The sequence below is a fragment of the Achroia grisella genome, unplaced genomic scaffold, assembly GCF_030625045.1.
Source record: "Achroia grisella isolate CSIRO2021 unplaced genomic scaffold, CSIRO_AGI_Agris_v1 utg109, whole genome shotgun sequence".
Taxonomy (NCBI): domain Eukaryota; kingdom Metazoa; phylum Arthropoda; class Insecta; order Lepidoptera; family Pyralidae; genus Achroia; species Achroia grisella.
Genome location: NW_026712573.1, coordinates 588,093 through 610,874, shown reverse-complemented (window position 1 = coordinate 610,874; position 22,782 = coordinate 588,093). Strand labels below are relative to the sequence as shown.

The 22,782-nt window shown below is 34.7% G+C and overlaps 2 protein-coding genes across 8 annotated transcripts in view; both read left to right on the top strand.

Annotated features, from left to right (window-relative positions):
- The window catches only part of LOC131846627 (POU domain, class 6, transcription factor 2), a 162,916-nt gene extending 158,629 nt beyond the window's left edge, over positions 1–4,287 (top strand). For all 7 annotated transcript variants that reach the window (XM_059196006.1, XM_059195999.1, XM_059195990.1 and 4 more), the window contains one exon: positions 1,580–4,287. In XM_059196006.1, coding sequence (XP_059051989.1) covers positions 1,580–1,704 — 125 coding nt within the window. In that variant the 3' untranslated portion in view covers positions 1,705–4,287. The remainder of the gene's footprint in view (positions 1–1,579) is intronic.
- Positions 4,288–5,558: 1,271 nt separating this feature from the next.
- Positions 5,559–21,725, top strand: LOC131844410 (tyrosine-protein phosphatase non-receptor type 4). The gene is given in 16 exon segments (XM_059193296.1): positions 5,559–6,151; positions 8,054–8,182; positions 9,667–9,880; positions 10,570–10,778; positions 12,318–12,470; positions 12,755–12,993; positions 13,286–13,489; positions 13,921–14,188; positions 15,178–15,283; positions 15,962–16,078; positions 17,138–17,269; positions 17,757–17,889; positions 18,460–18,682; positions 19,326–19,458; positions 20,092–20,303; positions 20,714–21,725. Coding segments are annotated over 16 exon segments (2,709 nt in total). The 5' UTR covers positions 5,559–6,001; the 3' UTR covers positions 20,801–21,725.
- Positions 21,726–22,782: the final 1,057 nt, after the last annotated feature.

Sequence of the window (22,782 nt, the reverse complement as noted above, 5' to 3'; positions counted from 1 at the left end):
TATTCTTCCCCACTACAAAATTTCTCATCCTCATCATCTTACGGTCTCGGTGGTCTAGCGGTCTAGCACACCGCTTTACGTCTGATGGTTGCGGGTTCGATACCTCGCACGGCACAAACATTTGTATTTATGAGTATGGTTGTTTAAATCGGTCTGGGTGTTTTCTATGTATAATATGTATGTATTCACGAAAAAAAAAATTATCTATGTACTTGTATCAGTAACACAAGCTTTAGCTAGCTTAACTTGAGACTAGATGGCGCTGTGTGAATTATCCTGAGATTATTATTATTATCATCATTTCAGCCCGGAAGACTTCCTTCAGAATTACTACTAGAAGGAATTTGTTATGTAATTAAAATAGTGTAGATATCTTTTTGTGAAGGACTTCAGTTATCGTGATTCAAGACGTAGCCAGTCCTTAATTTCGTCAGTCGCTTCTTCGGCCGAAAACTTATAAAATGGTTAATATATAATTAGGCTTCATGGTACATTGACCATTCTAGAAGTTTTCAACCGGGAGAAAATCAGTCACATTGACCTGTAGCTTCTGATACGATGGTACACATAGCTCGTAGGATAGATGGCCATTGGGACAGTAAAGTCCCCGAGTAGCGATCTGATCAAGATCGCTGGAAAGCGTCGGATGCGCACAGGGTAGGACCGATCGTCGTGGAGATTTTTGGGGGAGGACCTTATTCAGCAGTACGTCTTCCGGGCTGATATGGTGATGATGAAGATGACCTGTAGCTGGCTCGTGGGCCATAAGCTGTGTTTGAGATATGGGAATGGAATAATATGATTCGTAGGTATGATACCTTAATCCTCAGAGACAGCAACACATGAAAGATGTCATAAATGAATGGAATCTCGTAGCAAATCAATCGATTTTTGATTCCGATTCATTTCAATATATATATCATTGTTATCCTAGATATGAGATAGAACAGGACACCCAAATGCATCAATAATTATTTCTCATTCTTAATTATTAGCACATACTTAAATCTCATCTAGCAAATAATCACTAATCGGTAACCTTGAATAGTGATGGGACATTGCTTTGCTTAGTAAGTTCTCAGATTTGATCTCAATCTCAATTTGGAATATCTCTTTTCTAAATAAAGTTAATCTAAGTTCCACACTAAAATTGCTGTTGAAGAGTTTCTTTTAATCAAAAATCGGTTATATTTCGCCATCATAAATGTGCTGTCATCATCAGTAGGTATTAGTCTAGACTTCTTTAATGTCGGCCTCTGTGGTCCAGCGGTTTAGCATACAACTTTACTTCCGATGAGCGCAGGTTAAATTCTTCACATTTTATAAAATTATCTTTGTATCTTTTCTTTGTATTATACAAAGTGTGTGTCCATTTTGCAAAATAAAATTCTGTTTATGTTTTAATAAAGTAGAAAATTTATTATAAAGAAGTGTTTCAGTATTTGTATCAGTTGTTTAATACCCCTAGTAAAAGCTCAGCTTCGTTTGGAACTAGCTAACGCCATATAATTGTCCTGGATTGTTATTATAATTTTATTAAGAAAATAAAATGTTATTTATTTATTATTTCCAATTTCAGGAACTGAGATCACTGGACTGGCACACCAACTAGGCTATGAACGTGAAGTCATCAGAATATGGTTCTGCAATAAACGCCAAGCTTTGAAAAATACCGTTAGAATGATGTCAAAAGGCATGGTCTAAATGCTTAGTTAAAAACAAATTAACTAATCACTTTGTCTATGACATAAAGAAGAATCACGTAATAGTAATCGGAAACACATTAGTTAAGTCCTTGAAAATTAATGACGAGGCGAGTAATTAAATATCGATGTCGATAATTTTGCTTGCGATCTGCAACTTGCACGTAGTATAATGAACTCGTCTCGATATTCACGTTATAATTTGCATCGATAGTGTCTTACTTAGAAAGGTGTTCGTCGGTTCGATTTTCAAAAGTAATTTTAATATTAATCTGGCCTTAGCGCAAATCTCCGCGCAATTCCAGCCAATGTAAGAATGGGAAGTGCATAATATTAAGAATATCTATATAATTAAAATGTAAAATAACAAAATTTTGACTGAAACATTCGTCTCGATGTAGATTAAAATAGAATTGAATGGGATGTCATTAAATTATTAATGTAGGTGTTTTAGTACAAATTAATAAACTGACAAGTGTCTACGTTACTCTTTAATAGCGTATTCTTTAAAAAGTCCGTTCCATAAGTTTACTATCACGGTTAAAACTAATGATTTCTTCAACTTCTTAATAATAAAACGACATTTCATAGATACCTAAGTATGCCACAGTATTAGATATTTCCTACAATATAGGAAAATTACATACAAGTGCTAATGATAATGAGATAGGCAGCGATACGGTGAAGGTAATATCGGCGAAGTGTGGGTATTTCTAGTATTAGCCGTTTTTGTAAAAATATTGCATTTTGTAAATAAGTACAATACATTTAACTCTCGGCGATAAATTTATAATGTAGATTGATACATTAATTTATTAAAATACTCTGAGTTGTTTCGTTCTTCTAGCGAATGTTGCACTTTATAGTTATATAAGAATAATATCGATATTATGAAAGTAGTTACTGTGTTGTCAGTCTTAGTGGCCTACTGAGATTTTTTTTAATCTTTAGTAGGTTTTTTTGTTAATAGGTAGGTATAAAATGATATGTATAGTATAATAATTAAAGAAATCGTCGTAACTTGTAAATATTGTTTTCGTAATATTATTTCAATAAAATGTATTATTAGTTTTATTTCGATTAATTATAATTTTGATAGCTTTTTTAAAAAGATTGTAGTCTCAAGTTGGATTTTTGGCGATATTAACACTGTTCTGTTATATAATTACATTACGAATATTTTATATATATATAATAATTGCACTTTCCATATATATACATGTAACAGATGGTCTTAAAATGTTAAATTAAAAGGAACAGGATGTGCATATTTTTCTGTGTTATTAATGTTAAACTAATGAAATTGCCTCGCATTTGGAAATGTAAATTTTGAAAATATTATTATACATATATATTATATAGAGAATTTTCAAAAAAAATTAAATTTGACAATTATTATTATATTTTAAGTGGTTACGATACCTAAAAAGTATGCACATAATGTTTATCTGATATTTTTAAACGATTGTATCGTATTTATGACGCTTTTCGTAAAATAAGGTACTTGTTGTATAGTTCCACTAATTTTCTTTGAACAAAAGTATCCGAGCAGTTTATCTATATTGTAACCAAAACACAAAATAGATAAATAACTAGATACACTTTTAAAAGCCAATAATTTACTAATAAATTTTATGCGTGCAGTAATTATTGGAGAAGAGTTACAGGGTTAGTTGTAATGGGTATAACAACAAGAAATAGAAATATTAATTAAACTGAGCAATGGCCGCCTAAAAGCAATATAAAGAAAATAAATATATTTTGTATCTTACATACGATATGCGATTATATGATCAATTTAGTGTGAAAGGTGGCAATGTTTCTAGTATAATCCTTATCGAAAGTAATTATTGTCATGTATACTATTACTTTCTATTGTCTTGGTATACCCCTTAGGACTGATCATGTCTGCTTTTAATTACGTACAATTTCATTAGCTGTTACTGAATGAACTGAATTTTATAGATTTCATTTATATATATACACCTTGTATAAACTCTATCATATTAATATTTGATAGAATTTCTTATGTAAATAATTTAGTTAGTTTTCAACTTAAGACCTACTGTTAACTGTATTACCAATAGTGAGTAAGGCTGTAATGTAATGTATGTTAATGACCAATGAAAACCAACTTGTGATCATTAATATTTGTACTGTTACCTACTACTTAACAAAAGTCGTTAAAAAATAATATTATAAAAATTGAACATATTTTTCGGCTGTTGAAAAATTGTAAATACAATATTAAGGATAATAAAACTATTTGGATTAATATTTAGGAACAAAGGGAATAAAATATTATCAAAATTTATATTTTCAAAAATTATTACAAGTGCAAAAAAATATATTGAAAAAAGGGAAGTTTGGCCATAATAAAATTATATTTAACGGAATTTTTTATCGACTACATCACACCACTATAGTACATTGAACAACCAGTACGGTATACAGTGACTTAAAATCGTGCGATGCGGTATTGCGCGTAATCTGTACTTATTTAAATATAGAATCAGGTTTCTCTACAAAAACGATTAAAAATATGAACCATAGATACCAACTTAGAATTTTTTCACAATGAAATTGTAGTATTATGTGATAGAAAAACATATAATTTTTTTCTAAACTGTAAAAAAACCTGATTCCCAACAAACATTAGTGTAATAGAATAAAGCATAGAATGCTAAGTACAAATGATTTAATTTAAAACGAAACAGCTAGTCCGTGGTAATTATGCATTAAATTATTACATGGCAAAATCGCGTTGCACTCTGGTTTTCATGATTCATATTGTAATAAAATAGTAATACAATTTATAAAGTCTACTTACACATAAATTCAGCTGTAACACATATTCAAACCAAACTGTAACAGTATGTAATAGTATATTAATTTTTCTTCCTATAATGGTACCGAACGAATGATTATGGCTGCTGGGTTAAGAAGAGATGCAGAATAAAGACAGATAACTGTTTGAATGTTTGTTTTATTATATATACTCTAGCTGTAACTTGTAGCTTTGTCCCCGTACTTAATAATAATCCTATATAAGTAAGATTTCAACGTATTAACGTTAAACCTTAAACTGATGAAATCACAATAGGTAGGTAGATATATATAGTACTTATCTATCTTTTATAATTTGAAACAGTACTTGCCAATACAAGAAAAAATAGAGTTATAACTTTCTTCCAATCCGAAATATATATACTTTATCACTAGTAGGTATCTACTTGAAAGGTCATTCACAAATAATTATTTGAGTTCCTAACCACTGTTGCATCAATGGCAATGTTAAAGCGGATGAATTGAAATTTAATTTTACTACAAATATAAATTGTGAAGCGAAAACTACTTGCGACTCTTGCATATAATAACAATTTATTTAATATTACTAGTAGTTCTGTGTATTAAACAGCGAACACTGAGCAGCCATCCATAATGGTGAGAGCACTGTGGAAAGGGGATTGTTAGTAATGGATGATGTTACGTTGCCCTCCACGCGAGTCCCGCTGGAAACCATCGTGAGGAAATCCTAATGCATTTGTTATGCTACGTTTACACTCAGCCCGATTGGGCAGGGAAGTGAGCAGCGGGAAAGTGTAAACACGATACTTCCCATACCAATGACACTGCCACTCGCGCTGCCCGGCGCTCCCTCCATTAAAAAAGTTCCCAGCGTTGAGCAAGTAATCACTACACTTCATTCAGTCGTCGTCATAGTTTATAACAATACTCTGTACTTTTAAGTCATCGAGTCACTGTCAGTTTATTTCATTGGATGTCATTACAATAAGATCATTTTGTCAGTCAATGTCAGTTAGTCAATATTAGTTGCTTTGCTTTCGTCTTATATAGTAATTAGATTATCGACCAATATTTATTTTACAAATTTTACAATATGAAATTAACACAAATATAATTTCATGAGCTATCTACTACATAATTACTAACTGCTATCGTGATTTGCAGTATAGAATGATATAAATAGCAAGGACCCAGATTACATGGACGGACAATAATAAACATGAAAATAATTGGTTAGTTCTTACGTTCAGAGTAAAAATTTGCGTATATCATTACGTCATGGCCGTGTACTACGTCGAGAATACCGGCTGGTTCGCCACATATTTGCAATTAAGCGGTAACGAGCGCGACAGTACGAATGATTCACTACGAGCTTAATTGTTGGTTCACTAAGTGCCTACATAATTGCGAATAGACGTAGCCGCGAGGATTCGCCTTCGCCGGGCGTTGACTTATCTGATAGGAATCCGGTAAAGTGAGTAATAGATGAAATGATCGAGAGCGTCTCGCGGCGTGCCTTCAGTAGTTCAAGTGGCACTTACAACGTGCGTGCTTCCGAGCTCGCAAGAGAACGGAAGCTCAATATTTTCAATGTCACTGTGCAGTTTTTGGACGAGACCCAGCATTCGTTTCAAATCGAGGTGAGTAAAACTATTCTGTCACTATGGAATTTTCAAACACTGAGTCTCAAATTAAAAAAAAATCATACAGAATCTTGAGATTGCAGGCTACATCATAGAGTTAAGAATATAGATGATTAACCTCCATTAACTTGATTAATAGTGCAGTGGGTCAATAGGTTGTCTTAGTTATGATTTCAATTTTAACTCTTACAAATGTATCTCTGTTTCCCCTAGTTCACACTATAATTTAGGAATTATCTACTTAACAAATTTCATTTCACTTATTTTATTGTTTTCAAATTTGTAGATAGTTCTTAGGCAATTCAATATTAAGAAAATTGCCGTTTATTGCATAAAATTATAAAACAAATAGGTGTAACCGTAAGCAAATTATTATAGTGTCAAAATATAGTATAACATATAATTCATTAATATTCTTCTTTTATTCTATAAAATAACAATAAATTTGTTAAATTAAAAAGTTATTATTACGAAATTCCATGAAGTATTTAATAATTTTATAACATTTTATAACAATTTTGTTCTGTTAATTGCTATGTTGTGTAAAAAAGCAAATTATAAAATTAGTATTTTGTGTGTTACTGACAGAATAACCATGTTTTCCTTGAAAAAAAGCTAAATCAATAAAATAGTAAGTTAGAAAGTGGTCCAAGCTTAACATTTATTTAAAAATTAGTTATTTAGAATCTGTCATGAGTTTGTTAAGACTGTGATATTACAAACCAATGACCTGACTTGAATTGTCATAGGTGCAATGATTGTAATGATCTCTCATTGTATAGAAAATATATTGTACTCTAAAAGATACAACTTAAATCAACTCACAAATTATAATTAAACTAACCATAAATAATATAGCCCATCTTAATCTCTATTGTTAAAATATATTTAAAACTACTTCAGTATATTTCTGTGCTTTGCAAAAATGAAATTTTCCCCTTATAATACTCCATCCCTGTTATAATATATAGAAAACCTAAACCAAAAATTCTTCATTCTGAAAGTGTTAAACTGGATATGTTATCTGTTTTAAATGTAACATGTTTGATATATGTATTCAGTACTTCATTTACTGTTTTAACACAAAAACTTGTTTTATCCACAGACTATAATCCATTGTCATGTCTAATTTCATTTAGATACTTTCTACAATTTATACACACTTTTGGATTTGTAATATTAACAGTCATTGTAGAGTCTGAGGAAATATATATATGACCATGATGTGTCTTTTTGCACTTGGTAATTACTTAACAAATTTCCTGTAGGTAACTGTATGGAAATATTTTTGTTGTCAAGGTTCAATCATTCTACTATATTTTAGAATTATGGTTAAGTAAATACTTATTAGGATAAATTCTCTAACATAAAAATGTTAATATCTGTTGACCGTTGTATTATGTTTATTATTATTCATAATTATGTATTGACAGTAAATATTAATTATGAATAATAATAAATATAATACATATGATAAAAGCATGTTACTAACCCATAATTATGAGTTAGTAAAAACCAAGCAAATATAAAAAAATAACTGGGGTACTGTTTGCAGAATAATTTATGAAATGATTTGTCTCTTTATAGATTTAATAAATAGGTTCTATATAATATCATCAAGTAATGCTGTAAGTATAAGCTATGAAGGGCAGGTGCCGCAAGCACCTGCCCTTTATAGCTTCAAATACCACTCCAAATGTACAAATTAGAGGCTGAAGGCCAACTTCTGCCTGATGGATACATCTTTAGTCTGAGTTCAGAGGTTCACACATTGACTCAGGCCGTCTTAATTTCGCTCCCTATTTGAATTATATGGTGGATCAATCAAAGACAAGAGACCAATAGTTACTGGTATTTTTTAAAATTTAGTTTGCAAATTATTTTGTATATTTTTTACAGAAAAAAGCCAAAGGAAGTGTCCTGTTAGAGCAAGTCTTTCTCCACCTGGAATTGGTTGAAAAAGACTACTTTGGTTTACAGTTCACTGAGAATGGTGCCGCACCGAATGCCACAAATACTGAGATAACGGTAAACGACAGTCATAAATATTATTATTTATATTTAATTTCTCTTTTAAACCTTCACCTTTATCATCCATCATCATCATCATGTCATGTAATAGATAAACATATAATTGTTATTACAGGATGGAGCCTGTAATAACAATTATATGTTTATCTATTACTTATAATCTTCATTCAATTATATAAATATTAAAGTACGACATTTGTGGATCATTATTCATTGTCCATCCCAAAGATTCATTGGTAGAGAATGCTTGTAGCATTAAATCCGCCTTTTATAACACGTTTTAATTCATCAATAAAATTATTTAAGCAAAATGGCACTCCAAATGTAATGAAGTTAATTTTCATTTGCATGATACACTTAGATCGTGGTAATGTATCCAAGATGATAACTCCATTGCTAGCAGTGTACCATGGTACATTTCTGCCTATGGAGTCATCAGTCAAGTGGAACAGTATAGAGGTCAACCTAACATGCCTGCTGACCTCTATACTGTTCCACCTGGAAACCATCGTGATAGTTACTAATGAATTGTCTCGATGGGCTAACTGACCTGAACTCATATTCATTTATCATCTGCCTGAACTGGTGCCCCGTCAGCGTAAACTGTTAGCGCAGGCGTACCATTCCATTATCATCTATTATAAAATAATCATCAATGTGCAATTCTAGTTATATATAAAGAATAGGTGTTTTAAATTTGCAATATAGTTATAAATCAGTTTTTGATCGCAAATAGATAACGCAGGTAACTGCACTGTGACGTCATTTTGTGACTTGATAATCAGTGAGTCACTTATGTGTTGTCTTTTTGATATCTTGAAAGGCATACATATTTATATCGCATAGTATTCTAGATATGTAGTAAGGTTATTAAAGGTGTTATGCAATCTGTCTGCAATCTTAGTCCCTCAGAATGACAATGACTATATCATTCCCCCGGAATTGCATCACCATTCCATTACCATCCATAAAAAATCTATTTTAAATCCACCATTCCATTAACATCCATTAAAAATAGATTTTTAATGGATGATAAATGGAATGGTGCTCCGCCAGCGTAAACCGTTATCGGCTTACGCTGGCGGGGCCATTGGAGGATGATAGGATTAGCATGAAATCAAGTTAGTTAGCCTTTCTAAAACTCTATTAAAGTATTTATAGAAATTGTCTAGTACCCATAACACAAGACTGTTTACCTTGGAATTTTTTTTTCAACTTTTGTAAGTTGGCTGCTGATGGCCTTTACAGCTTCTCCTAACAATAGAGCATGAGTGCAGATGGCACCAAATCCGCAGTAGGACTTATGGAGCGGCGGAAGGCCAACTTCTGCCTGATGAATACCACTTTAGACTGATGGCACCTCTAGGCCTTCGAAACTTGGCTTAGCTCGTATTAATTTCGATATCCGTTTGATTGGCCCGGAATATGTCTTTATGTGAATCTTGTAGTGTTATTATTATTAATATAAATTTCCATTTCAGCGTTGGCTGGACAGCAGTAAGTCTGTGAAGAAACAAGTGGGAACTAATGCACAATTCTGGCTCGCTGTACGCTACTACCCTCCTGAACCATCCAGACTAGCAGAAGAGTATACTCGTTATCTTCTCTGTTTACAAATTAGAAAGTTATTACTGGACGGAAGAATGGCCGCCCCAAAGAACACCATGCTATTGTTAGCATCATTTACAGTGCAAGGTAATGTATTCAATACATTTTACTTATCTTTATTTATAAAAATTACGTGTCACGTTGTTTGCCCGCAATTAACTCTTAAACTATTGAACTGGTTGCAAATTTGATTTGCACATTGTGTGCACTTTGATCCAACTTGAATGATAGGATAGCGTACATCTCAATTTATAGTCGCAATATTATATTATTCAGGAACCTTAGCCACAGCAACGCGTGTCCGGGTCTGCTAGTTGTATTATTTTTTCCGCATTTTATGGGTCATTTGAACTATATTTAGAGAGTAATCAGTTATTATTGTCCCAGCATTGTTATTAAAGCGCTACGTATACAATACTGTCCTTTTGTATTTATGTTTGAAATAACTAAAACCATTATTAAGGAAAGTGCCATATAATTATATTTATATATATCTATATCTATAATATAGAGTTTTTCATTATTTTAAACTTATATTAAATTGCATATTTTTTTATAAATTTATGAGTTGTAACATCAGTTTACGTTATAATTACTGCGAAATTAAAAAAAGGGAACAGATCAAAAAGTTCATAACAAAATCAAATGTACCAAAAATAACGCATCAACTTAGATATCTTCATTAAAATAGAAGGAATAAATTTTTAAATACCAACGTTTATGAATCCCTGGAATGAAATATGAACTAAAATATATAAAATACTTTATATTTATAGCGGAAATTGGCGACTACAACGTATCAGAGCACCCACCAAATTACCTATCAGAAATGTGCCTACTAGTGAAGCAGAGTTCCGAAGACGAGCGTAAAATACGGGAACTCCACAAACTGCATAAAGGGCAAGCCCCTGCCGATGCCGAGGCTAACTTCTTGGAGCATGCTAAACGCCTCGATTATTATGGTGTTGAATCACATCCGGCTAAGGTTTGTTATTTTATCTGAAATCACATAGACACTGGTAGGCACTATATAATATGATGTCACAAAATGAATTATGATGCAAGGTTATGTAAAAATAATCTTTACTAAAAACACAATACAGTAGAATCTAGCTTGAGATTTTTGTTCATGTATCGTGGATATAACTATTTTTTGGGTGTTATAGCGCTTCACGATTTAGAAATTCACAGAAATCCAGTTAAGTAAGTTCAGATGTCATAATGTGTAGATGGTTTTGTATCATTTAACAGTAACAATTTGTGAAAACATCTTATAATGTTATTTTGTTGAAACTCATTTTTTACGTAAATGACCAAGCGGACTGTTCGCCTGATGGTAAGTGATAACCATCTGCTATATACTTGAACAGTACCACGGTATCATGTCGTCATATGATTAATGGAGTGCAACTTATGACGCTGTACCCTGTAATTTTACTGCCATATCCCACAAGTAATTTGCGTATTTGAGTATTATGTACGTTGGTAAAACACCTATAGTGTTTATATAATTTTAGCTATGTTCCTTGGAATAAGATATTATGTTATAGTAATAGAAATGTGAGCCTCATATAGACTATTATAATTTTGAATTGTACATAATGTTATAAATGGTATAAATACTTGCACATATTTTTTTCATATTTCATATATATGTACATTTTATACATCTATAGAAAATACCTATACCAATACAATCATTCAAACCCGCGACCATCAGAAGTAAAGCGGTGTGCTAAACCGCTAAACCACCGAGGCCGTCAAGTTTCCACATATATATCATAGTGATCGCGTAGGTATATGTACATATAGTAATGATCTAGTTTTCAGTACTAATGTACCACACTAAAATAATAATATCTCAGTTTGAGGTTAATTGTCGCTATCTCGAGATGATGTGACGTGTGTGTTTTGCCAAACAATAGCTTGTATGTTCAAACAAAGTCTGCACACCATTTTATTTACAATCTAATGTTTACATTGACGCTATTTATTGAGGAAAATTATAACTTTTATTATCATGTAGGTACTGTATTAATAATGGTATATGTTTGTAATTAAATTATCGCGCTACTTTCATAATTTGCCTATCATCCTGTCATTTCAGTATTAAATTAACACTAGAAAGTAAATGTTTCACTAAATGTAATAGTCTAGTCTTTGTTTATTATTCTTTGATAATAAATATTTCAGAACAATTCACACAGCGCCATCTAGTCCCAAGCTAAGCAGAGCTTATGTTATGGGTACTAGATAAACGATATAAGTACTTAGACACATATTTTTCCATAAATATACTCATAGAAAAAGCCCAGACTGATACAGACAATCATACTCTTGAATACAATTGTTTGTACCATGCAAGGATTCGAACCCGCGATCATCAGAGTCCTGGTATATATCGCTGGACTATTGAGGCACTCGAAAATTAAATTTACACAAGAAACTAAATGTTCACTACAAGTAATAGTTTAGTTACATTTTTCTTCATTATTCTAGGATTTAATTTGTTAAATTTTTTTAGGATTACCACGGTAAGGACATACTTATTGGCGTAACGTCAATAGGCATTGTAGTCATCCAGAACAACATAAGAGTGAACACATTCTCTTGGAATAAGATCGTCAAGATCTCATTCAAGAAGAAGCAGTTCTCCATACAGTTGAAAAGAGAACCAGTAAGTATTGATTTCAGCTGTATAATGTGAATGTTATTGATTTGTCTGACATCAAAAAACTTTTAATCAATATTTTTGATTTGAAACGGTGATGGACACTACGATAGCAGCCAAATCCAAGAAACAATAGTAGGTTCTTGCCACGTTGAATTCGAATATATGCAGCGAAATGTGAGTCAAGAGTATATATCTCAGTAAACTGTTGCCGCCTACTATTAGGTGGTTTTATTATCGCTCTAATCACATAAACAAAGTATTCTAGTACGTTATCAATGTTGTTTCAGTCCGAGTCCTACGACACGTTGCTAGGGTTCAATATGCGTTCGGCCCGCGCCGCTAAAGCCCTGTGGCGGTGCAGCGTGGAGCGGCACGGGTTCTTCCGGCTGCGGGCCCCGCGGCGCCGCCCGCTGCTGGGCGCCCTGGGGGCTCTCGCCGGCCTCGCCGCGCCCACCGTGCCGCGCACGGAGACACAAGCGCTCGAAGACGCCCGCAGGTCACGATCATCCAACAGGAGTTTTGTTAGGTGAGTACTACAGACATGCTCCGATACGTCCGATACAAAGCATTCAAAACTCTATCTAGAGCTCCTTGGCTTATGAAGAATACAGAAGTCACCTTCCAACGATGGTATTTCCGAACCGATACGATATTAAAACCTTCAAGAGCTTATTCCTTCTTAAAAGCCGGCAACGCATTTGCAATTCCACTTGTGTCTCAGGTGCTCATGTGGCGGCTGTAATCATTTACCACCAGCTCGCAAGCTCGTTCGTCCCCTATGCTATAAATCAAACTTTAACTCAATACATGGTACACAGACGCAGCAGTTCACGCAACCGCGAGCGGTCAGCAGGCACGTGCGCACCAAGTGCCGTCGCCGTCACCGGCGCTGGTATGAATGGTGGTGGTACAGCCTCACCGGGCGGTCCCATGTCACTGCGAAGCGCTCGAGTCACCGGACACGGCGAGCCTCCGCCGCGGGCGGCCTGGACCGACGAGCCCGCCCACAACGACGATGAAGAGTTAGTGTACCATTTGTTTCTATAGTAATCTTTACATAATATAAAATGAAGTCGCTTCTGCTGTCTGTTTGATTACATCTTTTTTTAGATTTTAAGGCAGTTTTCAGCAATCAGGAGAGATTCAACAGATGGTAACAAATTATATTTTTTGGAAGAATAATTAATGTATAGTTCTAGTTTCATTATGGAGTCCTACTAAAGTATTGATTTTATTACGAGTGCATTTGACTTCTATGCCCTTTACAGTTTTTTTTTTGTGTCAAATACAACAAACAATATTGATATAGTTATAAAATGACAGAAAATCTATTCTATTCTGCAGACGCGCATATTATTTGGCCATACCAAACTATATCACCCTAAAAAACCAACCACAATATATCTAATAAGGCACAAATGATGACGTTTTAACGGTTTCTACTTTGCGACAGCGACGGCGGATTCCTCGAACGCGCGCTCCGCGTCCCGCTCTCGTACGTGGACGAGTCGGAGTCGTCGGAGGGCGAGGGCGGGGTGGGGGGCGGCGCGGGGGGAGCGGTCGAGGAGGCGGAGGAGGAGTGCGAGGGCGGGCGGACGCGCGTGCGGCTGCGGGCCGGCACCGACGGACGGTTCGGGTTCAACGTGCGCGGCGGCGGCGGCGCGCCCGTGCTCGTCTCCAGGGTGGCGCCGCGCCGCGCGCAGCTGCAGGAGGGGGACCAGGTACTGACCACGGGCAGCTGCAGGAGGGGGACCAGGTACTGACCACGGGCAGCTGCAGGAGGGGGACCAGGTACTGACCACGGGCAGCTGCAGGAGGGGGACCAGGTACTGACCACGGGCAGCTGCAGGAGGGGGACCAGGTACTGACCACGGGCAGCAGCAGGAGTGGGACCAGGTACTGACCACGGGCAGCTGCAGGAGGGGGACCAGGTACTGACCACGGGCAGCAGCAGGAGGGGGACCAGGTACTGACCACGGGCAGCAGCAGGAGGGGGACCAGGTACTGTCCACGGGCAGCAGCAGGAGGGGGACCAGGTACTGACCACGGGCAGCAGCAGGAGGGGGACCAGGTACTGACCACGGGCAGCTGTAGGAGGGGACCAGGTCCTAACCACGGGCAGCTCCAGGGGGGTTCCCAGGACTTGGACCTTGCTGTAGGTTTAAGGGTCCCCTTGCCGACGTACGTCAACACTCGCCTTCACTACTCGTGTTTCTCTCCCTGTCGAATTTGGAAATCAGCTTTAGATATATATAATTTATTGCAGTTCTAGACCGACCAAGATCTTTTAGAATATTGTAGAAATTATTATTATCGACGAGAGTATTAGAGAGTCGATTGCAATCGGCCATATATCCCATATGTTTTCATTACATTTTTTAGCCATAGATAACAAAACCCCTCCGATCGATACCCCGTCCAATTCAAACGGGGATCGAAATTACGACGGCCTGAGCCGAGGTTCGAACCCCTAGTGGTGCCCTCAGACTAAAGTCGTATCCGTCAGGCAGGAGTTGGCCTTCAGCCGCTCCATAAGTCCTTCCGCTGGTTTGGAATGCCATCTGCACTCGCCCCCTAACGTCCGTTGAAGCTGTAAAGGCCAGCTGCGGCCAACAGCATTAGAGTAGTCCGAAAAAAAAAATACAAAACTAAATATATTAATTAGACTATTATACCTGTTAAATACTTATTTTACATTCTTTACATACAGGTAATATCAATAAACGGGACTGATGTGGACGATTTGACGCACGAGCAAGTTGTCCAACTCATCAGGAACACGAGAGGCATCCTCACATTAGTTGTTAAACCGAATGGTGAGTAACATCATATCTGACCTTATCTCGTTATGAACAGATGTATATTTTTCACCTTTGCATATAATTGTACACATTATATAAAAGGTTTTTTACCTAATAGAATAATTCTTTATTGTACAAGGAAAGAATAATTACAAGAAGAACACTGTATGAGTGTGCTTATTAAAAGGCGGATAATTTTTATTTTTGCTGTTTAGAATGTCCGTATGGATGAAATATCTTCTGTTTCTAAATTTAAAGTTCTAATTTCTAGATCTAATGAACTGATTTTGAAAAATATTTTAGGTACAATATACTTTTATTTTTATTACTACGCCCCGGCTTGCCCGGGTGTACAGGTATTATACATATAAACCTAAATCACTCTATCTATTTAAAAAAACCGCTTCGTAGTTTTGAAGATTTAAGCATACATAGGGACGGACAGACAGCGACAGCAACTTTGTTTTATACTATATAATAATACAGTAAAAAAGTAACATTTAAACATTTATATTATTAATGTAACATAGCCCATTTAACAGCAATGTTATTGGCTATCTACATATACTCTACGATCAATAGAAGTCGAGTTACAATAAAAAATGCTGCAAAAACTGGAAAAATATAACGCAGACGAAGTAGCACGTGCTAGATACTAGCTGATAATGTAATAAAAAATAAAACGTTTATCAGCGGTGTACGAGCCCGAAGATGGTGGTCCAGAGGAGCCTGCCGTGTGCTTCGTGCCTCTCGCCGCTGACTCAGCACAACTTGAAGGCGACGCGTTACAACAGTCTATGCTATTACTAGGTAAGTTCAGTTTCTAGGTAAAACTTGAAATATATAATTTAGTAGTTTAACGAGTTTCGCTGTATATATACAATAGACTATTTCTTGTTAAATGCAATGGGATTCTTTATACTATAGGCCTATACGGGATCGTATAGTTATGTATCTGCCGGTTTTTTTTTTCGGACTACTCTAATGTTGTTGGCCGTAGCTGGCCTTTACAGCTTCACCGGACGTTAGGGGGCGATTCTTTATACTATTGTTTGGGGCACCACTATTCGAACATCGGCTCAGATCGTATATCCCCGTTTGAATTGGACGGAAATTGATCGGAGGGGTATCTGCCGGTCTGCCACGGTTTAAGTATATTTCAATCAGCCGCCACAATACAAGCATTGAGTTTCATTTAATTTTCAGTATAAAATCCACTACTCCCAAGACTAAAATCAGCCTTAACACAATCAATAACAATTTTTATGGATTTTTTATAAATTGGAATAGATAATAAACGGACTGTCCATACGTTGAGATTCCGAAGGACTATTCTTATTCTCTTTTTTCTTGGTATTTTTGTACACTAGATGTGACGATGACGATCCCATCGCATATTAAATGACAAAAAGAAATTAAATCAATGTGATACCAGCCAGAATAATACCTTGCCTGCATCCGAAGCTGGCTTTGCCATTATTCCAAAGAATACACCCATGTCTATTTAACTTCAAAACTTTAATTATATAGTCGCAGCCATAATATCATATTTTGATGGAATGAGTTTGTAATGCATCTAACAAACTCATTCCATACAAATATGATATTCGTCTTTCGTACAAGTGTCTAAAATAAACCACATATACATCATCATTGATGATGATAATGATAAATATATATTTATATATGTTTAAAATGTTCAAAGTTAATAATATATAGGTATAACATTGTACATTTTAAATACAAAACTCTATCGTGCCGTAATCGATATAGAATTTGACTTACTAATCCTCTTTACATATAATTTGTCCCACACTATGTAGGACCATACTTATTTGAATGAAGTTTTAAAAAAAAAATCTATTTCAGGTGATGGTTTGGCCAGTGGAGCTGCGTTGAAACAATACGAAACATTACTACGGCGGCTGCCCGAGGAGCCATCCCTTATGTCTAAATTGCCGCACAATCTCAACAAAAACAGATATAGAGATATAGCGCCGTGTAAGTATATCAAACACTATATCGTAAAAAAATGTATTATTTATAACACTATCTTAACCATTATAGAATAGAATAGAAAATCCTATAATAAAATAATTTATAAATCCTATAATAAATTCTTTTATTATAGGATTCAAGTAAACTTTAAGCACTTTTGAATTTATCATAGTTATTTTTCTTAATCTACCGCTTATTCAGAATGCTGTCACATTGAAAGAACGAGCAAGACACTTGCGTGTTGCTCTTTTAAATACATTTTACATTTCCAATTCGAAACGTGCTTTCCGAATGAGCGGTAGATTAAAAGAATTATAACTATGACTATTCAGAAATGCTTAAATTAAGTTTAATTTAATAAATGATTTTCTATTATATTCAGTGAAAAACATAACTTAAACAATTTCAACTATAACAGAGCTCAAGACACCGAAATCAACGTAGAATATACATATATATTAAATAACATGTCTAATTGTAATCTTTACAGATGATTCAACCCGCGTGATCTTGCAAAACGGACCGACCGGCGACTATATCAATGCTTCGTATATAAACATGGAGATACCTAACTCAGATCTCGTAACTCAGAATATACATTATTTAAATTATTAACGTACTCACGTATACATCGCTGTTACTCCAGTCAGCTCGTGACCACGACTAGTGCTACCTAGTCGAAACAGAGGTAAGCTAATAAATACATACATATTTATACCATGTGGTACTATTATATTGCTTTATATAGTATTACTAATGTTATTAATATTATAAACGAGAAAGGTTTTGTGTATGGATGGATAGATGACGGATAAAACCGCGGGCACAGGTAGTCTATAATAAAAATATGTGTTACATATTTTGATAAATTTAAAAAACGTAATGTACAGAATAATTAGTATAAAAAATCATATTAAAACCCTGTGCTTAGTTTTTATGACATATACAAAGTTGCTAGTATATAGATTAGATCTTTGTCGATTTCTCAAGGCTGTGTGTCGTGACCACCAGGAATACTTCTTGCAACCAAATCTCTCCAGGTATCTTTATCTACCAAGTAGACCGTCAACTGCATATTTCGCTTGCCAGCAGCTCAAACAGAATCGTGCAGGTGCCATTATCCATTTTTCCAAACTATCTCGTATCCGATTTAGATTAGATAGTATATATAAATTATGTTTGTTTTGTTTTCTAGGTCCACTAGCATCAACAGTTGGCGACTTCTGGCAAATGGTGTGGGAGAGTGAGAGCAGCCTCATAGTAATGTTGACAGTGTTGGCCGAGAGAGGGCGCGCCAAGTGTCACCAATATTGGCCCAAAGTTGGCACCTCGTTAAAAGCAACCAACTCGCTCACAGTGCATACAAATACTGAACATAATTTAGGACATTATACGAGAAGAGAAATGTCTCTAAAGGTCAGTTATAATTCTTATTTATAAATATATAGTATAGTTAATTATACTTTATCCGCGATTTACTGAATTACTTCAAACACACTATACATACTTTTCACATGACCATTAAAAATAATTATATAAGATTCTATATTGAAAAATGAATAAAATAATATCCTGTTATCCTCCATACTATACTATGATTACTATATAATGCATCCTATCCTTTATAATAAATGCACTTCTTAAAAATAACATCATTTAACGCTCGTTAATGAATTATGTTTCATATAAATAGTTCAAAGATAATAAAACCGTTTATTTTACCTTCACACGATTGAAGGACGTGGAATACGCGAGCTGGCGGCTCTTAATGTCTATATTCATTACATGTACATTCTTTCCTGCATCGATTCGTCCGTGATACAATATCTAGGCACTTATTGGCTCCATAAATTATCCTTTTTTTTTTTTCAAAATACCCTTTACGCCGTTAGAGGGGTGCAGCGGGAATGTTCCTACACATTCCTACCCACTAAAAACACAAGAGTGTACATGCTATTGCCGGATTTACGAGTGCATTAGCATACTATCGTGACTCCAGCGGTGTGGTCCCGCACTGTAGGTGGTAAGTAGATGATATCATCATCGTGTTGATGTACAGGAGGCGGGCGGAGGCAGTCGAGCGGTGACGCAGCTGCAGTACACCGCGTGGCCGGACCACGGGGTGCCCGACGATGCTGCCGCTTTCATCGCCTTCACCGCCCTCTGTGCGCATCTGAGGACGCATCGAGCTGGTACGTACATATATTTATTTGTTAGATTATCATTACTCGGATTTGATTTATTAATAAAAAATATTTATAAATAACAAAAAGAATGTATAATAATTTATTGATTTCCCCTCACAAACGGCCTCGGTGGTCTGGCGGTTTAGCACACCGCTTTATTTGCGATGGCCGTGAGTTCGATTCTTCGCATGATAGAAACATTTGTATAGGTGAGTACGGTTGTTTGTATCAGTCTGGGTGTTCTACGGATTTTATGGAACCCGCTCGAGGAAAAATTTATTTGCCAATCTGAAGACGAAACGCCACTGCACATCCATATGTGGTCGTATAAACGAAATATCTCCTTTCGAAGTGTATACTGCACTCTATCCTGAGGAGATAAAAACCATCGCTCCTAAGAATATTCTTCAATTCTTGTCCCTAACGGCTAGGTAGCGAACTCTGAGAAAGGGCGAGCACTGGATCTATGAAGGTCGCAGTGCTATAGGTCTAAGCATCAGATAATAGTCCAAACACACCAATAAAAAAATATTATATCAGTTGTGTAAAACCCATAACACAAGCTCTGCTTAACATCGGACTATATGGCGCTGTTAGGTTTATTATTGTTATTATTAATTATAAATTCTATAACTCCAGTAATACCAACAGTGGTTGAAGACTCCAACGGCGAAGAGGAGAGACTGCTAGATCCACCGATGATCGTGCACTGCTCAGCCGGAGTGGGGAGAACCGGGGCGCTGATACTAGCGGAGACGGCCATCGAGTTACTGTCGCGGCGACAGCCTTTGTATCCACTTGATTTAGTCCGCGCCATGAGAACCCAGAGGCCTATGTGCATACAGAATGCGGTAAGAAACATCATTGAGATCAGAGACCATCTTTGAGACAGATTGAGTGCGTAGCGGTTTCTATGTTGATTGTCGCATGCTTGTTAATGTGTATTTAGTTGCAACAACTTTTATTTAAACAGGCAACACGCAAGTTCGTTCTTGTGATGAATCTGCTTTTCGAATGAGTGTTAGAATAAAAAAAATAAACTATTCAGAAGTGCTTATATTAAGTTTATTTGAATAAAGCTTATTTCTATTTCTCTGTTAATATGGCCATCTATAAATTACGTCATATGAATTTCATGATTATATACCTCTCTCTCTTTTGGTGTCACGTGACATTTTTTTAACCTATGAACATACGAAAGGCATTTTGTTAATATGCCGCCATCTATAAATTATTTCATGAATTTTTGTTTTCTTTGCAGGGTCAATATAAGTTTGTATGTGAAAGTATACAGGCTGCATACGCGCGGGGTCTAACTAAAGCGCCTTCAGAGAATGATTCCGACTGATCTCATCTTCATGGGTCTTGCCAAGTTTTCAATTTTACATATTGGCCACATGGAAGCCGGTGACCAAAGTGAATTAAAAAAAAGAAGTTTCGCAACCAAGTGAATTTGAAAAAAGAATACTTTATTCTTATTTTAAAATTTGATTTGAAAATTAAGTTGAAGTAGAAGATGTATTTTGTTGTACTAGCATTTTTGATAGGTTTTATTATTCATCGAACAGGAGGCTTATTCTCGAATAATTGACTCCAAAACATATCATAATATATTAATGTTACACTTATGTTCAATTATTTATTTTAGATGTAGTATTAGATTTAGTGTTCTGTGATTATTTTTATAAGTTCTATGTAGTGTGTAATAGTGAAATCTTGCCTTTCTAACGAATTTAATAACCAATTTTACTTAATAACAATGTAATTTCGTAACTATCTAACTATATACCCTTATTTCTTAATCTGTGCCATCTATATGTTAAAAAAATGTACATTTATTAAGATATGTATATGATTCATTCAATAGTTGATTTATATAATTTTGTAACTCGTAATGTAAATGATAGGTTTATATAATTTTCAAATATCTATATATCAATTTGAAGTAATACAAATGAAGTGTTCTTTACGGATAAGAATGTGGGACCCAATAGCTAGCGTGTAGTCGTCGCTAGCGTAATACGTAACATGTAGTTATAAGAAAAGTCCACGTGCGTGGATTATACGAATATTAGTACTTTGTCACAATTACAATATTTATAATTCCAAACATTCTTAAATGATTATTTAATAAGGTCATTGTGACAAGGTACACAGTGAAACATATGTTATACTCACAACATTGAAGGTCACACATATATTTTTTTACAGCAAAGTAACTCAGGTACGAATATCAAATATTGTTATCACGATTTATACCTTTCGAATATTTATTTTTTTAACTATTTCTTCCAATTTTAAAATTTTGATTTGCAAATAAATTTATACGATTTCTATAACAACTTTAATGTTTTTTTCTATTAATATATAAGCGAGTATTTTAATAATAGTGTGCCTATTATTAGAATTGATACTGCCATGTGTTATTTAATGTTAAATTTAGTGAAAAAACCGTGGATTACATTTTAAAGTGTAGTCAAAAAATATCATTTGTAACTTTGAACCAAGGTTTTTTGCCCAGACGAGTGTAATAGACATCTCGGGGTGAAGATATAATATTAAGAAATCAGGACTTTTTCAATGAATGGGTTAAACAAAATGAATCATAATAAAGTGGATATTTCAGCACTTATGTATTACACCTTAATACATAAGTGCTGAAATATCCATATGTTGTATTTTAATACGACATCAATATTAATTTTTATATTAATGTTGTGGTCGTATATCCCGATAAAAAACGTGGGTCTTACTTATTAATTTATTGATAAAACGGAACTTTCCCAACAACTTCAACAAAACTTCTGAATTGTAGAGTGACATTTGTGAATTTTAGAGTTAAATGTGTGGAATAGCTCTAATAACGAATAATGTTTGCAGATACATTTTCCACTTTGCTTCTAGTCTATGTCAGCCAGTCTGTCAGTTCTATTTTATTAAACACAGATTAAACTGACCTACATAAATAAAGATATTTTAATTTGATTTATGTAATAGTGTAATAGTAAAACAATTGTAGCGACTATAGTTAAGAAATAAACAGCAACTATAATGAAGATAAGCTGGTGTAATAAAATATTTCTTTTTTCTTGAGACTGCCTTTACCTTAGTTTCGATTATGTTGATTAAAACAATTACGTGTTTAAATTACGAATATCTATATTTATATTTTTAAAACACTTTATTTTTATAATTAAATATGGACAATTACTTATTATAATTGTTAAGTCAGTAGAAAAAATTACCTTGTGATTTTATTAATAAGTTTTAAAGCACGATTTTAGAGCACAGTGGAAAATGAGTCTAATCTTTCTGTACAAATAGATGTAA